Source organism: Cebus imitator, unplaced genomic scaffold (genome assembly GCF_001604975.1).
Source record: "Cebus imitator isolate Cc_AM_T3 unplaced genomic scaffold, Cebus_imitator-1.0 Scaffold246, whole genome shotgun sequence".
Lineage (NCBI taxonomy): Eukaryota > Metazoa > Chordata > Mammalia > Primates > Cebidae > Cebus > Cebus imitator.
The window spans coordinates 3,230,466-3,249,134 of NW_016107561.1; the positions used below are offsets into that span (position 1 = coordinate 3,230,466).

Here is an 18,669-nt window from a genome sequence, read left to right on the forward strand (position 1 = left end):
TTTTTTCAGACGGAGTCTTGCTCTGTCACCAGGCTGGAGTGCAGTGGCGTGATCTCAACTCACTGCAACCTCCAACTCCCAGGTTCAAGCAATTCTTTTGTCTCAGCCTCCCACATAGCTGGGATTATAGGCATGCTTTACCATGCTCAGCTAATTTTAGTATTTTTAGTGGAATCAGGGTTTCACCATGTTGGCCAGAATGGTCTTGATCTCCTGACCTCATGATCCACCTGCCTCGGCCTCCCAAAGTGCTGGGATTACAGGTGTGAGCCACTGAACCTGGCCATTTTTTATATTTTTAGCAGAGATGGGGTTTCACCATGTTGGCAAGGATGGTCTTGATATCTTGACCTCATGATCCAGCCACTTAGGTCTCCCAAAGTACTAGGATTACAGGCATGAGACACTACACCCGGCCTCTAGAACAATCTTATAAGAAGAGCTTCATTTTTCTCCTTTAAAAAGTTGGAAACAGAGATTCAAAAATGTTAAAGTGAGGTGAGCACAGATAGCTGGGAGGTGACCAAGCTGTGGCCATATGGTGTTACTTCATGTCCATGTTTCTCTTATCACTTATCTACCTTGCCCAAAGGGGAGGCATAAATATCTTCTCCCTCCACCCCACATTTCTAGTGGAGGGGCACAACTTGTGGTCACCCCTCAAGGCTCTAGCTAAAGCCTTGGGATCAAATCCTAGTACTCTGATTTACTGTCTATGTGCCCTTGGATAAGTTACTGAACCTCTCTGTGATCTGGATAAAACAATTGTGCTCTTTGAATAGCGCCTGGCTCTTAGTAACCATGAAATACAGGTGTGTTAGTTTTATCTTGAGTCCCCTAACCAGTAAGTTGAAGGTATGGGGACAAAGAAGGCAAAGGGTATTTTGAACCAATAATAGAAAGTATGAGCCCTGGCCGAGCACGGTGGCTCAAGCCTGTAATCGCAGCACTTTGGGAGGCCAAGGTTGGTGGTTCACTTGAGGTCAGGAGTTTGAGACTAGCCTGGCCAACACTGTGAAACCCTGTCTCTACTAAAAACATACAAAAGTTACACTTGTGGCATTCCAGAGTGGTGGTAGCCATCCCAGACAAGGTAGCAACAAAGTCCATGAGTTCTTAAAACCCAAGCCTCTGGGAAGTGTAAAAATATAAAGGATAAAGAGCACTCAGCTATGATCCTGATTATAACAACATCAACAACTTTCATTTATCAAGCACCTGCTTTGTGCTAGTTACTGTTTTAGGTACTTTACATGTGTACATTATTCACTGCTCACAATGATACTGTGAGACATACATAATTATCCCCAAGTTACAGAGAAGGAAACAGAGAGTTAAAAAGACGCTGTAATTCTTCCCAAGAGACAAGAAATAAGTGAGGGAGTGGTTCAACCAACCCCAGCAAAACCTGGGCCTCACGCTCAATGTCCCTGAGGGCTGTTATAATGAGGATGGGGTAAAACCAGATCCCAAAAATAAAATCCAGCCTAATAGGAGCTCATCTCACTAACATGCCCACTGAGTAAGTAAGAACAGGGAATTCTCCAGCCAGCCTAGCTAAAAGAAACAGAAGTGGAGCACCAGGCAGGGGCTGGTCCCTGAGATTTCAGATGAGCCCTCACTATAACATGGGAGCCCACAGATAAAAGGGACCCACTAGGTGTGTTGCATCAAGTACAGGAAAACCCTCAATTCAGTCTGATGGGACAAAATCACTCTGAGAAGGTTCCAGGTAACCAATCACTTAATCTGGAAGGGGACCTTCTTTCTTTGGTCTAAATAACAGGAAGAAAGCCCAGTCGTAATAGCAGATCATCTATCAGTGTGGGAACCTTCATGCCTTCCTGGGTGTCTTTCAGTCTCAGCCTGTTCTTACCAAGACTGTCCTGCCCACAACCTTGCCCCAAAACTCAGTCTCCTCACCACCCCTCTGCCCTGCACCTTTTTTTAAGATGGAGTCTCACTCTGTCGGCCAGGCTGGAGTGCAGTGGCATGATCTTGGCTCACTGCAACCTCCACCTCCCAGGTTCTAGTGCTTCTCCTGCCTCCACCTCCCAAGTACCTGGGATTACAGGTGGCCATGACCACGCCTGGTTAATTTTTGTATTTTTAGTAGAGACAGGGTTTCGCCGTGTTGGTCAGGCTGGTCTCAAACTCCTGAGCTCAAGCAATCTGCCAGCCTTGGCCTCCCAAAGTGCTAGGATTACAGGCATGACCCACCACGCTCTGCCTCCTGACCCTTTTGAGTTGGTAGCAATGGAGAACTGAAACCTAATGGGCTCATAGAAAGAGATCTCAGGAGTTTGTGGGCAAACTGGGTGAAGTTCTTGTGTTATCAGATAGCCTGCTGTCTCCTTAAGCAATTCACATCTGTGCAGCCGTGACTAAGCTTAGAGCAGGTGGAAAGAAAATGATTGTACGCCCTCCTGACCAAAAGAGAAGAATTTCATTCCCACTCATTCATCTATCCTACCCTCTCTTTGCCTTGCCACTTCCTGGGTTGGCAGGGCAGGTGTAAGATAATTAAGACTAGTCCTTTTGGCTCCTCCACACCCACATCCTAGACCAACTCATTGATTCATTCAGCCTCTTCTTTTGTATGAGTAGGAAAAATAACTGAACAAGTCAGTGCTATTAAAAGTACAGATATTAAACAAGCATATGTCAGAGAGAACAGATTTGTCTGAGTGAGTCAGGAAGCCTTACTGACAGCTAGAATGGTCTTTCATTAAGAATCACTCCTCATCAGCAAAGAAGTTTTGAAGATAAGCTGTTGTTCTACACCAAGTTTCTGATGTGCTCTGCAGAAACATTGAGCCCTTCCTCCCCTATCACCCACCCAAGCATCCAATGCCAGACCCTGTAGAGATGATCCATATACCTAACTAAATTGTCTTTTGGGATCTGCCCCTGCTGCCCAGCTTCTCCCACCTTTTTCCTCCTGGGGATTATAGCCCACATCTTAATTTTACCTGTCAGCAACTTTATCCAGCCCTGGATCTTGCTTCTAATATCCCTTATAGCACCTTGGTTTTTCTGCCCTTGGAATGCAAGACACCTAGAAGGATTTGTTTTGCAGCCTGTTGCTGTCCTCTGGGTCCGGAGACTGAGTATGAAACTGCCAGAGATACTAGACTTACTATTGGAGACCCCTGCAGCCTATCTCAGGATTCTGTGCCCTGATCCATGCTGGTGCCTCTCCCGTCCCAGCAGGCTATAGAGTTGCAGCAGCCAGCCACGTGACGGGAAGGCTCAAGGAAGTCTGTATCCTGATGCCAGACTCTCTTCCTTATGCCTATCCATGGGTGCCAGACATTTGCCTTTAGTGGCCTTGAGATCATCTACCTTGTTTGCCTTCCCGCCTCCAGAATCTCCGCTTGCTTTGACCTGGGTTAATTTCTTTCTTGGTCTCTTGGACTCCAGTTTTCTACCTCTTTTTGTTCCACTGGAGTACTCACCCTGTGTTTTGACATCCAGGACTCTAATTCCTACCTGGATGTTTCTCTGTCTGAGGTCCTTCTTGCCCAGACTACTCTGTTCCAGCTTCTGCCGAAGAGCAGCCTATTTTAGACACAGAATGGACAGGCTGTGCAGAAAAATGAGTCTCCTGATCCTCCTGAGTCAGAAGCAATGGTAAATTTTTGTGGGTTTTCTTTTTCTGTATTTGAGTCAAGGTTACAGGTAGAGGTTAATGCTTTCTGGTCTTTCTACCTTCAAAAAGGAGGTTACAAAAGTAAAAATAAATTCCGAAAGTACTCCCTGTCTCTGACACGTTTTGACCTTGCAAGACTCTCCATCACTTCTTATACCAATCAGGTCCAGGTGGCTACCTCTGACTGGGACTTGGAGAGTGCAGTGTAGGGTAATCCTGTGGCACTCATCATTTTAATCACTAAATGTTCATACCACTTATCACCTCGTTATACGAGAGCAGTTACCATACTATAAAACTTTGGAATCAATGCAATAGTCCCAATAATAATAGCTAAATTTATTGAGTGCTGACTCTATACTAGGCACAATGTGAAACATTTCCCATGCATGATCTCATTTAATCTTCACAGCAAACTTATGAAGTGAGTGATATAATACTATCCCCATTTCATAGATTAGAGGATTACAGAGAAGTTATATAACTTGGCTGAAATTATCTGACTACTAAGAGGTGGGACCAGGATTTGAACCAGGCAGTCAGACTCTAGAGCCCTAGCCATTAAGATTTTGTTTCATTATTGTTTTGTCTGACTTTGCTGTGTTGAAGACTATATTCTGTTTTAGCAAATTATTTTAAGATATGAAGGGATCATCATTCTCCTGATAATAACTTCCTAGAGATTACATTCCAATTTTGATTTTTCTTACTTTTTTTTAGAATTTACTTTATAAAACAAATATTCATAAATAATGGTGGTGACCATAGGAGTGTTCATTATTTTAGAATAAGTTCCTCAATTTTTCGCTTTGCTCAGTGTATATGCTTACTCAGTGTATAAGATGGTGTATCTTATATATTTCTCCTTTTTAGTAGCTTTATTATTTGTGAGATATATTTGAAATTATAACCTTAGGCTGCGTTAGGAATGAAAAAAAAAACTCTACTGATCTAGATATGTAATGAACTTCAGCTAAACTGTATGGCAACTGGTTCCTGCTTGTTAGAGAGAAGTAGTATGAATAGTGTTGAAGAGGGAGAAGAAAATTTCATTTTTGAAAATCAAACTTGACTTCATATTCTTGAAACAGAGCCTACCTACTTTTTGCCAAAGCAGCTGACATGGGAAACTTGAAAGCTATGGAGAAAATGGCTGACGCTTTGCTATTTGGAAATTTTGGCTTGCAAAATATAACAGCAGCTATCCAATTATATGAGTCCTTGGCTAAAGAAGGATCATGTAAAGCCCAAAACGTGAGTTTTGAAAGAAAATGAAACCTTAAATAGCTCCATCCTGAAATAACTATAGACAGCGTGTGAAAGGAGTTGAGCAATAGTATTCCAGCTCTGCTGCCTGAACCCAGTCTAGGGAGGTTACTGTAATGCACTGAAACAGTGGCGTCAGGGCAGGAGTGCAGCAGAAGCCCTGGGAAAATTGTTCCAGCTCCATGCATGACTTTCAGGAATGGAACAGAACTGCTTTCAAATCCACTTTTCTATCTTCCATGACCTTGTACATGTTTTCAGATAATTTGGGACCTCCGAACCCCCAACAGCTAAATTTGATATACAATGTATTCACCTGTGTGAAGAAATATGAAGCTATATCTCTTATCTTAGGGTGATATGTTTGCATGAATTTTACATTATAAAATCACGTAAACATATTTATAAGCTAAATTTAATTCGTTTTCTATTTTAATAAATGCATTCCATTTTATTCCAAGAATAACATAACCATTTCATAGAAAATATGGAAAACAGGGGAAGAAAAGCTTTTTCCAAGCCAACCATCTTGATTCAACTACCGTTAGGACTGCTTGGTACTTTCGCTTGGCTTCTTTCTTCGTGCATTTCTCTTTTTACATCATCCTAATCAAAATGCAAGTGCATATATCATTTTGCTTCTGGCTACTTTCACTTAATGCTATAGCAAAAGCGTATTTTCATGTTGCTATAGTCTTATTTATGAAAACCTTTTTTTCTGATTACGAAAAAATTTGAGAATTCAGAAAGTATGAAAAAGAAAGTAAAGTTATCTAAAAGCGTTCCCCCCAGGGATCACATTTATTACTATCTAGACTTGGAGTCAGACAGACTAAGTTTGAATCCACTCTTTCATTTGTTTATTGAATCAGCTACTTAAGAAAACTCTTTTCCCTTCTTCTGCATGAAAATTTGACCTTTGTTTCACTCTCTAGTTCTGTTTCTCTGGTGATCTGATAGGAATAAAATGCTGACTATATTTCTAGTTAACTTGCTTGTGATAGAAATGACCTCTGATTGGCAAACTGCCTTTGAATTGGGAGCAACGATCATGAACTATAAATTCAAGATGGAGGTAGTACTTATCGGGACACTGGATACTATGCCTGTGGAGTTATTACAGTGAGAATTAGGCTTTTAAGTCAGGGTGGCTCCTGTATCCACCCAGTGTGGGTCTCATCTCCTTGCATCTGAGCCATCTTCTGAAGGACCAAAGACGATGGCTCCTGGAAGAATTATGAACTGCTGTAAGAACTCCCACAGGAAAAAAAAAAAAAAAAAGTCCAGATGATGCCCTGTTGTCACATTGTGGTTACTATGCCATATCTGTCTTCATACACTGGTGGCAACCTAGCCTGTGGGAGTCCTGTGAGTCTGTATGTTTAGTTGAACCAGAAGTTGGACTGGAAGACCCCTGGTGGGTGGGGCAACCTTACTAATTTTCATCTGTAAAGTTAGAATAATGATGAAATATTGGGTATTGCATCTTTCTGGTTATTGCTATATCTCTAACATTTAACACACTACCTGGGACAAGAATTAAAAGTTGAATGAGGAATTAATTAATTAATTAATTATGAATGAATTTATGGAGTTATTGTGAGGATTAAAATAATGTGGGAAGACAGTTTCACACCTGGGACATTGTAATCTTTCATTATAAAGAAAGGATATGTGGGGAGCTGGGGATTAGGGAGATGTTGGTCAAAGGATAAGAAATTTCAGCAAGGAGGAAGATATAAATAATACTATTATTACAATATTATTCTCCTGGAATATTTTCTAAGACTCCATAGAATTTTTTAAAAATGAGCTAATACTTCAGTTGCTGCTTCCTAACTTGCTCTTTATTCACTTAACAATGTATCATAGATGTCTTTCCATGTAAATATATACAGACCAACATTGTCATTTTAAAAATTCATATAACTTTAATTAAATTAAGTTGCTGAATACTGTTTTTACATCAGGGACTTTCTTGAAATTACATGTGAGATAATGCAAAAAACAGATTTGTAAATGTTATAATAAAATATGAGAGTTGTTAAACCTTCATCCCCAGTATTTGCTTAATCAAAAATACAAAGTTCCAAGACAGACCAAATGTTACCAGAGATAACAGTTTCCTCCACTAAAAATGGTGTGACTAAAGACCAAATGTTACCCTTACTCCCACCACTAAAAATGGCAACACCTAATTTCTTTCCCAACTGGTGAACATGAATTTTATTTTTTTAGTGGGTGTATACATTAGTTAGTAAGTCAACAATTGTTTCTTGGATAGCTACTGTGTACCAAGCATAATATAATTAATGGGGAGAAAAAGATTAATAAGTCAAAGTCCTCCTAGGTCAACCTGAAATATAAATAATCACAGCACAATTTAGGTGGATCACAGTGAAGGTATATATAAAATACTTTAGGTACAGAAGAGGGTCTGGCTCTTCCATCTTTTGTTCATTCTTTTAGTATCCCTGAAGAAGTTACTTTTCTAAACCTTGGGTTTCCCAAACCTGAAAAAGAGATTAATAATAATGCCCACATTATTTTACAAGATTGCCATAAGAACTAAAAAATATCTACAAGAGTCCTTAGCAAATGTTAAAGAACATTAATGAATACTGTCTGTAACAATTTTAGTCTGAACAGCATTGTCTTTGCAGTCAGTCAGTTCTGGCTTTACATCTTAGCTCAAATGGCCCCTAATAACTTGTCCTCTCTGGGTCTCAATTTCCTCTTCTGTAAAATGGGAATATTTGTTTAGATATGTGTGTTTTGATCTCAAGGAGAACCAAAAAGCTGACATTGACCTGGTATATAAAATTCAGCCAAACTGTTTTTGTTGTTGTTGTTTGTTTTCTTTTGTTTTTTTGAGATGGAGTCTCACTCTGTTGCCCAGGCTGGAGTGCAGTGGAGTGATCTCAGCTCACTGCAAACTCCACCTTCTGGATTCGAGAGAGTCTCCTGTTTCAGCCTCCTGAGTAACCGGGACTACAGGCTGTGCCACTATGCCCAGCTAATTTTTGTATTTTTAGTAGAGAAGGGGTTTCACCATGTTGGCCAGGCTGGTCTTGAGCTCCTGACCTCAGGTGATCAGCCATCTTCGGCCTCCCAAAGTTCTGGGATTACAGGCGTGAGCCACCACACCTGGCCTCTGTTTATTGAAATACTAAAATACTATGATATTGATTGATTTAAAAAGTCTCTGCCCAACCCTCTCTATGCCCTCCCTCGCAGCCACCCTTATTCCTCACTTGGATTCCCCTGCCCCAAAGCTTCCCATGATCTAGCAAGCATAGCGTTAATATCTGAATAAGCAGAGAGCCTTCAGGATCCTGCTCTCAAAACTACAGCTGGATTAAATTCCAGTGCTTTGATGGATTCAGTTCTATATTTTGACTATCATTCCTGTCACCACTATAGGAAAATCTGTTTCCAATAGCAAGTCCCCTTGCAGTTGATGTATTTCCTTGTGCAAAGAACAGCTAGTTAAAGAGATTCTGTGTCACAAACAATAGTTTGATGGCTGGTTGCTAGGACCAGACTGGCCACAGGCCATACTGACCACAGCTCTCTAGTGAGGCTGGCCCAGTGACCACCTTTCTTCTTGGGCTGTTTCTGCCAGCCTGTCACAGAACTGCCCTCACTGCTGGAAATATTGGGAACTGTGAGGACAACATAGCAACAGAAATGTGGCTAAAGAAGCTGGAGAGAGAGAGAATATGAAAGAGAGATTGAGAGAAGGGAGAATGAAGACACCTGCTATCTCTGGGGTGAAAGGGAAGTACAATCAGAAATACTGAAATGTAATAGATGGGAGGAGCCTGGAGTGCCAGAGGTTTGGTAGGGACCCTATTTAATAACAACAACAAAAAGATAAGAATTCCAATTAAAGTGGAATTGAGGAGGTAGAGGAGAAGAAATGCAATTTCTGACTATGTACAAAGGGAAGTTGGATGGAGGAAAGGGGGCATAATTACTTCTTTCCATGCACCTTGAGTGGTTTTCCTTGTAAAAATTCAAACAGACTGAAGGAAATCCCCATAAGGGCAACAAAAGCAATTAAGGTTATAAACAGAGTCCATTAAATCGATTTTCATAGAACCTGTACCTTTCAAATAATGAGAACTATTAATTAACAGAGTAGTCTTCATGAAAATGGTGGAAATGGAAGAAATTTCAAACAATCATACCCTAGAAGATGTTCTGTAAAATATTTTACTTCACCAGGCTGGAGATAGATAAGTTATATATTTTTCTATTCCTCATTTCTCATCCAGGAGGCAGTAATTAGAATTATAAAGACTCACTCCAAGGCTACAGTAATCAAAACAGCATGGTACTGGTATGAAAACAGAGATATGGACCAATGGAACAGAACAGAGGCCTCAGAGGCAACATCACACATCTACAACCATCTGATCTTTGACAAACCTCACAAAAACAAACAATGGGGAAAGGATTCCCTGTTTAATAAATGGTGTTGGGAAAACTGACTAGCCATGTGCAGAAAGCAGAAACTGGACCCCTTCCTGACACCTTACACTAAAATTATCTCCAGATGGATTAAAGACTTAAACATAAGACCTAACACGATAAAAACTCTAGAAGAAAACCTAGGCAAAACCATTCAGGACCTAGGCATAGGCAAGGACTTCATGACTAAAACACCAAAAGCATTGGCAACAAAAGCCAAAATAGACAAATTGGACCTAATTAAACTCCAGAACTTCTTGCACAGCAAAAGAAACTATCATTAGAGTGAATCAGCAACCAATAGAATGGAAAACATTTTTGCAATCTACCCATCTGACAAAGGGCTGATATCCAGAATCTACAAAGAACTAAAACAGATTTACAAGAAAAAAACAAACAAGCCCATTCAAAAGTGGGTGAAGGATATGAACAGACACTTTACAAAAGAAGACATACATGAGGCCAACAAACATATGAAAAAATGTTCATCATCACTGGTCATTAGAGAAATGCGAATCAAAACTACATTGAGATACCATCTCACGCCTATTAGAATGGCGATCATTAAAAAATCTGGAGACAACAGATGCTTGAGAGGATGTGGAGAAATAGGAACACTTTTACACTGTTGGTGGGAGTGTAAATTAGTTCAACCACTGTGGAAGACAGTGTGGCGATTCCTCAAGGACCTAGAAATAGATATTCCATCTGACCCAACAATCCCATCACTGTTTACCATAGCAAAGACTTGGAACCAACCCAAATGCCCATCAGTGTTAGACTGGACAGGGAAAATGTGGCACATGTACGCCATGGAATACTATGCAGCCATAAAAAAACAATGAGTTTCTGTCCTTTGTAGGGACATGGATGAACCTGGGAACCATCATTCTCAGCAAACTGACACAAGAACAGAAAATCAAACACCGCATGTTCTCACTCATAGGCGGGTGTTGAACAATGAGAACACATGGACACAGGGAGGGGGGCATCACACACTGGAGTCTGTGGTGGGGAACTAGGGGAGGGACAGTGTGGGGTGGGGAGTTGGGGAGGGATAACATGGGGAGAAATGTCAGATATAGGTGATGGGGAGGAAGGCAGCAAATCACACTGCCATGTGTGTACCTATGCAACAATCTTGCATGTTCTTCACATGTACCCCAAAACCTAAAATGCAATAAAGTATATATTAAAAAACAAAAAAATAAAGACTCACTCTTTCTTTAATATTGATGAACTGTCCTCAATAGGAAATTTGTTAATTTGCCAAACAAGAAGTTTGGATGAAATCTCATTTGCTTTAAGAGCTGAAAATGGCCAGACACAGTGGCTCATGCCTGTAATCCCAACATTTTAGGAGGCTAAAGCAGAAGGACTGCTCCAACTCAGGATTTTAAGACCAGCCTGGGCAACATGACAAGAACACTGTCTCTACAAAATGTAAAAAAATAGAAATTAGCTGAGCATGGTGGTACATGCCTGTGGTCCTAGCTACTCAGGAGGTCAAGGCAGAAGGATCAATTGAGCCCAGGAAGTCAAGGCTGCAGTGAGCTGTGTTCACACTACTGCACTCCAGCTTGGGCAACAGAGCTAAAAACCCGTCTCAAAAAAAAAAAACAAAAAAAAAACCAAGAAATTAATCAGTCATGTATGGTGGCTCATGCCTGTAATCCCAACACTTTGGGAGGCTGAGGCAGGCAATCACTTGAGCCCAGGAGTTCAAGACAATCCTGAGCAACATACTAAGACCCTGTCTCTACGAAAAAATAAGTATGTAGTCCCAACTACTTAGGAGGCTGAGGTGGGAGGATCGCTTGAGCCCAGGAGGTAGAGGTTGCAGTGAGCCGTGAACATGTCACTACCTTCCAGCCTGGGCAACAGAGCCAGACCCTGCCTCTCAAGTTAAAAAAAGAAAAAGAAAAAAAAGAGAGAGAAATTACTCATTTGCATTGTATTGCCCTTAAAACTTAATTTAATGGTAGTGATCTCTAAGTGTGGTACTATTTTTGTGGCGATTATTTTCTGTTTATTTATTTTTGAGATAAGATCTTGCTCCATTGCCCAGGCTAGAGTGCAGGGGCACAATCATGGCTCACTGTACCCTTAAAACCTCCTAGGCTCAAACAATCTTCCCACCTCAGCCTCCCAAGCAGCTAGGACGGCAAAAGCAGGCCACCACACCAGGCTAATATATTTTTTTAATTTTTCGTAAAGACAGGATCTCACTATGTTGCCCTGGCTGGTCTAAAACTCCTGGCCTCAAGTGATCCTCCATCCTCAGCTTTCCAAACCACTGGGATCACAGGCATGAGCCATCTATTTTCTTTCTAAAAATACGTTTCTGGGTTTTTTTCCTCTAAATGTTTTATTCATGGATATGTATTACCTTTGATATCAGAAAAAAATATTTAACTTAGATGTATACACTTCCTTGGTTACATAGTTTAAAATAGTTTTGCTGTGGATTATATTAAAATTCATTCTATCATGTAAAAATAAATATCATTGACATATAAAAGAGAAAGATATGAGTGTTTGCCTATTTTTTCATGCTTTATGATTCTAGCATAATTCTATTTTAATGGCAAAAATTCCATATTTTCTTCATTTATTTCAAATTTAAATTATAGGGCAGGGCTTGGTAGCGCATGCCTGTAATCCCAGCACTTTGAGAGGCCGAGGTGGGCAGATCGCTCGAGGTCAGGAGTTTGAGACCAGCCTGGCCAACATGGTGAACCTCCATCTCTACTAAAAATACAAAAATTAGCGGAGCACACACCTGTAATCCCAGCTACTTGGGAAGTTGAGGCAGGAGAATCGCTTGAACCTGAGAGACAGAGGTTGCAGTGAGCTGAGATGGGACCACTGCACTCCAGCCTGGGAAACAGAGTGAGATGCTGTCTCAAAAAAAAAAATGTAAAAAAAAAAATTAAATTATAGAAACATTTCACAGAAGGACTATAGGTTATTAGCACTGTGCTGCTACAGGAAAAAAAATTATTTTTAGTATCCACCTAATGATCATTTTGACAATTCTAGAATTACCTACATGGAGCATTTCTTCTTGATGTTAATGCTCTTTTTGTATTAAGAGTACAGGCAGTAACTGAGTTGTTCTTTAGGGTTGATTCACACTTTTGTTTGGTATGCAATTTGAGCTAAAAGTAATGATCACAGGTGCTTTCAAGCTTTATGCAATAATTAAAGGAAAACTGCTCAATCTTTTTTCTCCTTTAATAATAATTTCTTATGTAAAAAGTAGGAGGAATATTAATTTTTAAATTGTTATGAAACTTGAGTAATTTACTTTGGAGGATAGTAAAATATTTTTTACACTTAACTCTGCTAATTTAAAACCCAGCTGCTGTAAAAGTTCCTTAAAAACACAGCACAATGGTTAAGTTCAGAAATAAGTGTTACAGAGGCTGGGTGCACTGGCTCAAGCCTGTAATCCCAGCACTTTGGGAGGCCAAAGCGGGCAGATCACTCAGGTTGAGGCAGAAGAATCACTTGAACCTGGCAGGTGGAGGTTGCAGTCAGCCAAGATTGCACCACTGAATTCCAGCCTAGGTGACAAGAGTGAAACTTTGTCTCAAAAAAAAAAAGGGAAAAGAAAAAGAAGTAAGTCTTACAAAACAATTTGCAGAGCTTGACCTTTACAGAGCACTGAAACTGTCATTGGTATCATCACTATCATACAGCTTCTCTTTCAATTCACAACATTTCTCTTTTCTGGATTAAGATTTAATCACTCTGTAATCCATCTGATTTTATCTCACCCTTATCTCAGAAAAAGACCAAATACTAAAAATGGATTATTGTAAAGTTGGTAAGTGACAATGCCCAAGTATAAAAGTATAGGACAGTGCTTACTATAATCAGCGTATTCACTGCATGATAGCCCATAACATCTTTTGACTTCCTCTAGTGTCCTGGCATACTTCATGTAGTATTATGAAAATTAAATTAAGGCTGAGTCCTCCAGAGAATTAGTTTCAAAATCACCCATTGCTAGTTTTCTGCTAAAGAGAGTGGAAGTGTAATCCTGAGTTGATTATTTGAGGCCGGTAAAAGCATGGTTTTGCTTTTTTTTTTTTTTGAGATGGAATCTTGCTCTGTCACCCAGGTTGAATGTAGTGGCTCAATCTTGGTTCACTGCAACCTCTACCTCCCGGGTTCAAGCAATTCTCCTGCCTCAGTCTCCCAAGTAGCTGGGATTACATGCACCCGCCACCATGCCCAGCTAATTTTGATATTTTTAGTAGAGACAGGGTTTCACTATGTTGGCCAGGTTAGTCTGAAACTCCTGACTTCAGGTGATCCACTCGCCTCAGCCTTCCAAAGTGCTGGAATTACAGGTGTGATTGTAAAAGTAAAGAGGCCTACTCCTTTTAAGAGTGAGCTTTATGCTGAGGAATACACCCCTCCCCAGTCACAGAGAATGGAAATGTAACTCTCACACAACCCACTTCACAACTTCCTGAACTCACAGATTTCTCCAGGAGGATCAGGCCGAATAGTTTGCTAGGCTCTGCACAAAAGGATCCACTGTTGGTGAAAGTATCTTAAAGTACAAGCCCAACTCAACAGAACAGCGTTTTCATTTTCTTATTAAAAAGATCAGTGTATTTGTTTACTGTCAAAATTCCTGCACAGCTAAATTAGATTCTAAATTGAGCAGAATCAAAAATTGCCGAGAGTTGCAAGAAAAATAAAAATCTAATATTGGCAGAAGATACCCTTAAAAAGAGCCAATTTAGCCGTTTAAATGTACATTACAAGGATTAGAGGAGTACCAGGATCCCAGAGGCCTTCCATTGGCAATAACAGCCTTTATGGTCCATTTTCCTAAAAGAGGAATGTTTGAGATTAGAGGATTTGGCAGAATCATAGAATACTTCTTTATATATTTATTTATTTATTTTGAGATGGAGTCTTGCTGTGTCTCCCAGGCTGGAGTGCCATGGTGCCATCTCGGCTCACTACAATCTCTACTCCCAGGTTCAAGCAATTCTCCTGCCTCAGCCTTCCAAGTAACTGGGATTTCAGGCGGGCACCACCACACCCAGCTAATTTTAGTCTTATAGTAGAGGCAGGGTTTCACCATGTTGGTCAGGCTGGTCCCAAACTCCTGAACTGAAGTGATCGATCTGCTTTCCTCAGCCTCCCAAAGTGTTGAGATCACAGGTGTGAGCCACTGCGCCCAGCCAAATACATATATGTTTTTTTTATTTTTGATGTATTTATTAAGGAAATGACAGAAATTACGCTTATAAACTAAATGTTAGAGCTATTATGTGTTTAGGAAATGAACTCCATAGTCAATTTGCAAGTCTACGGAGTTCTTTGTACTTGAAATTGTAATAAACGTAATTGAAATTGCAATAAAAAGCTTTAAAAATTATGTAATTTTGTTTTGATTGAATTATCAGACCTTGATGTATTTTGATTTTAGGAAGACGTTTTACAGAGTCTTACATGATGTTCTTATGAACCAGATGAAAAAATTAAAATGTGGTCTTGGTAATGGCAGTTGGAGAGTGGTAACAGTAATGGGCTAATTTCTCTGAACTACTCCACAGAATTCTGCTCATGACACTATGGGCTAAAAATACTTTTTTTTTTGATATGGAGTCTCGCTTTGTCACCCAGGCTGGAGTGCTGTGGCACGATTTTAGCTCACTGCAACCTCCACCTCCCCACTGGGTTTAAGTGATTCTCCTGCCTCAGTCTCATGAGTAGCTGGGATTACAGGCTTGTCACCACACCCACCTGATTTTTGAATTTTTAGTAGAGACAGCGTTTCACCATGTTGGTCAGGCTGGTCTTGAACTCCTGACCTCCAGTGATCTGCCTGCCTTGGCCTCCTAAATACTTCTTTGACTAGTAAGTTGAATAGCTAAGACTGGAGTGTTGCTAATATGAAGGATAGAAAGAAAGGCATATTAGGAATGGCACACATAAGTGTGTGGAATGAACTTCTAAGAATGGTGACAGAGTATTCAGAGAAATCATGAGTAGAATATTTGTTGAATCTAGTATTTCCAAAACTCTACACAGACTTTTACAATTCTGTTCTGACAAAAAATGGTGTTATGGCTCTACTGAGAGAAGGAGTGAGGAGGAACAGTGAAAAAGTGACATCGATGATCCAAAGCCTCATCTACCATAGCACATCCACAGATAATGTGTGAAATATGCAAATTAAGCAACAGCAAATAGTAGCCATTTATCTAGAGTCATAACGATGGTAATTATCAGAAGAAAACAGTTGAAATCATTAAAGTGGTTGATCAGCTCTTCAGAACCATTTGAATTTTAACTTTTAATAAATGTGCATTAATTTGACAAAAATATTTTAAAAGTTAAATGTAGATATTAACCCTCTCCTCCCAAAAGGATTATTTTTAAAGCAAAAACCGGAAGTTCTCTTCTACTAAAAAGGAACCAGCAATTTGGAAAATGTCAAATTCCAGGTGTGAAGAAGAAATATACAAGATGACCTTACAATATCTTATCATACCTGACAGGAAGGATGGTGTCAGGAAATTAGAGTCATGACCAAGGGCTGGAGGAGCCAACTCAAATAGGCTCCCAGCGGTTAAAGCTGGAATGAGCAAGCACCAAAATGAATAATGATCGCAATTTACTGAAACATCTAAAATCTATTTAAATCCATTTGTTCATAATGATACCTAGAAACAACACTCATTCATCACTTTGGGGGACATTAAAGAGCCAACTCACATTATTTTGAAAACTGATAAAAGGAGTTAAGTATTTATCTTACCTATTCTGCACAATAGAGTATAGGTGACATTTTTTTAATAGAATTATTTCAGCTAATGAATGAAGAAAGAATGACAGAATTATAATATCTTCATTGCCACCTCTAATGAATCAGTGGATCTGAGGTAGGAGGTGGGACTCAATGCCAGAGGTAGAGCTCAGACACTGGACCAAATTGAGTACTAGCTACAACAGGGATGAGATGGAAGCAGCTTTCCATAAGACACACACACCATTGTGCCATGTCAGTTTACCATTGCCATGGCAACACCCTGGAGTTACTGCCTTTTTCTATGGCAATAAGCTGACAATCCAGAAATCACTATCCTTTTCCTGGCAAGTTCTGCATAAACCACCCCTTAATCTACATGTAATTAAAAGTAGGTATGAAGGCCGAGCATGGTGGCTTACAACTGTAATTCCAGCACTTTGGAAGGCTCAGGGGTGAATTACTTCAGGTCAGGAGTTTGACACAAGCCTAACCACAATGGTGAAACTCCATCTCTACTGAAAATACAAAAATTAGCTGGGTGTGGTGGTTGGCATCTGTAATCTCAGCTACTTGGGAGGCTGAGACAGTACAATCTCTTGAACCCATGAGGTGGAGGTTGCAGTGAGCCAAGATGGCACCACTGCACTCCAGCCTGGGCAACAGAGCGAGACTGTCTCAAAAACAAGACAAAACAAAACAAAAATAACAACAACGAAGTAGCTATGAATATGACTGCAGAACTACCCTGGACTGCCACTCTCAGCACACTACCTATGGGGTAGACCCGCTCTTCAGGAGCAGTTATGAAGCTGTAATACTGCCAAAGCTGTAACGCTGCTGCTTCGATAAAGCTGTTTTTTTCCACCCTACCACCAGCTTACCCTTCAGTTCTTTCCTGAGCAAAGCCAAGAACCCTCAGGAGCTAAGCCACTTCAGGGCTTGCCTGCCCTACATCAGACCTAAGTAGTGCTCATCAGTGGCTGCTAGTGTCACAAAGCAGAGACAATAAATGATGCACCTCCTGATGAAAAACATAGCACGTTCTATGAGATAGTCTTGTCAAATAAGTTACACTAAGTTTAATCAAGCCTCTAACTCTACCTACCAATTTACAAAAAATAGTGTTTCAATCAGCAAAATCATGACTAAGAGTAACTCTACAGGACAAATAAATTGATTGATGCATGCATATATTCATTGCAGCACTATTCACAATAGCAAAGACAGAATCAACCTAAATGCTCATCAGTGATAGACTGGATAAAGAAAATGTGGTACATATACACCATGGAATACTATGCAGCCATAAAAAGGAGCGAGATCATGTCCTTTGCAGGGACATGGGTGGAATTAGAAGCCATTATCCTCAGCAAACTAACACAGGAACAGAAAACCAAATACCCCATGTTCTTACGTATAAGTGGGAGCTGAATGATGATGTTGCAGGACTTCCTTAGTTCAGCTAAAGACGGGATTTTTTGTCCCATGGCCTTAAAAATTCAGGCTCACAGACAATTAGAATGGTAAGAGAGGGTTTTATTGGGTGAAAAAGGAAGAAAAGGGGTAAACAGGGACTCTTGCAAGGCCACTGTCCCTGCGAGAGCACTTCCCACTGACAGTTTGAATCCCAGGTTCCACACAGGAAGAGGAGGGGCCAGGCTCCTCCCTGCTGCAAATGGTGTGAACTTCCTGAGGCTCCACCCTAGTGTGCAGGCTGGTTGGAATTTTTCCAGGGACCCTCTCCCACCTGGCTGTCTCAATGAGAACACACGGACACATGGGAGGGAACAACACACACTGAGGGCCTGTCAGATGGGGGATTGTGGAGGGAAAAAGAGCATCAGGAAGAATAGCTAATGGATGCCAGGCTTAATACCTAGGTTGAATGTTGAAACATTCTTGTATTTCAGGAGTAAGTAAGTTCCTCTTGGTTATGGTGTATAATCCTTTTAATGTCCCATGAATTCAGTTTGCTAGTATTTTGCTGAGGATTTTGGCACCAATATTCAGGTATATTGATTTATGGTTTTCTTTTAGTGTCCTTGTCTAGTTTTGGTATCACGGTAATGCCAGCCTCATAGAAAGTTTGGAAAATGTGAAGGATTTCTGTTTAATTCTTCTTAAATTTTTGGTAGAATTCTCTGGTGGGCCATTCGGTCCTGGGCTGTTCTTTGTTGGGAGGTTTCTGATTACTGATTCAATCTACTAACTAGTTACAAATCTGTTCAGATCTGCTATTTCTTCAAAGCTCAGTATTAGGATGTTGTATTTTTCTGGCAATTCATCCATTTTTATTAAGTTATCAAATTTGTTGGTATATAATTGTTCATAATACTATGATCCTTTTTATTACTGTGACATCATTTGTAATGTCTGCTCTTTGACTTCTGAATTTTGGTGAGTCTTCTCTCTTGTTTCGTTGATCTAGCTAAAGGTTTGCAAATTTTGTTGGTTTTTCATTTGCTTGTTTTGATTTTTTTTTTTTTTTTTT

At 40.2% G+C, this 18,669-nt stretch overlaps 1 protein-coding gene across 1 annotated transcript in view; it reads left to right on the top strand.

Moving 5' to 3' along the window:
* The window catches only part of SEL1L2 (SEL1L2 adaptor subunit of ERAD E3 ligase), an 80,346-nt gene that overhangs the window by 18,063 nt on the left and 43,614 nt on the right, over window positions 1-18,669 (top strand). Inside the window, exon 4 of the mRNA XM_017498616.2 lies at window positions 4,744-4,906. Within this exon, the coding sequence (XP_017354105.2) occupies window positions 4,744-4,906 (163 nt within the window). The remainder of the gene's footprint in view (window positions 1-4,743; window positions 4,907-18,669) is intronic.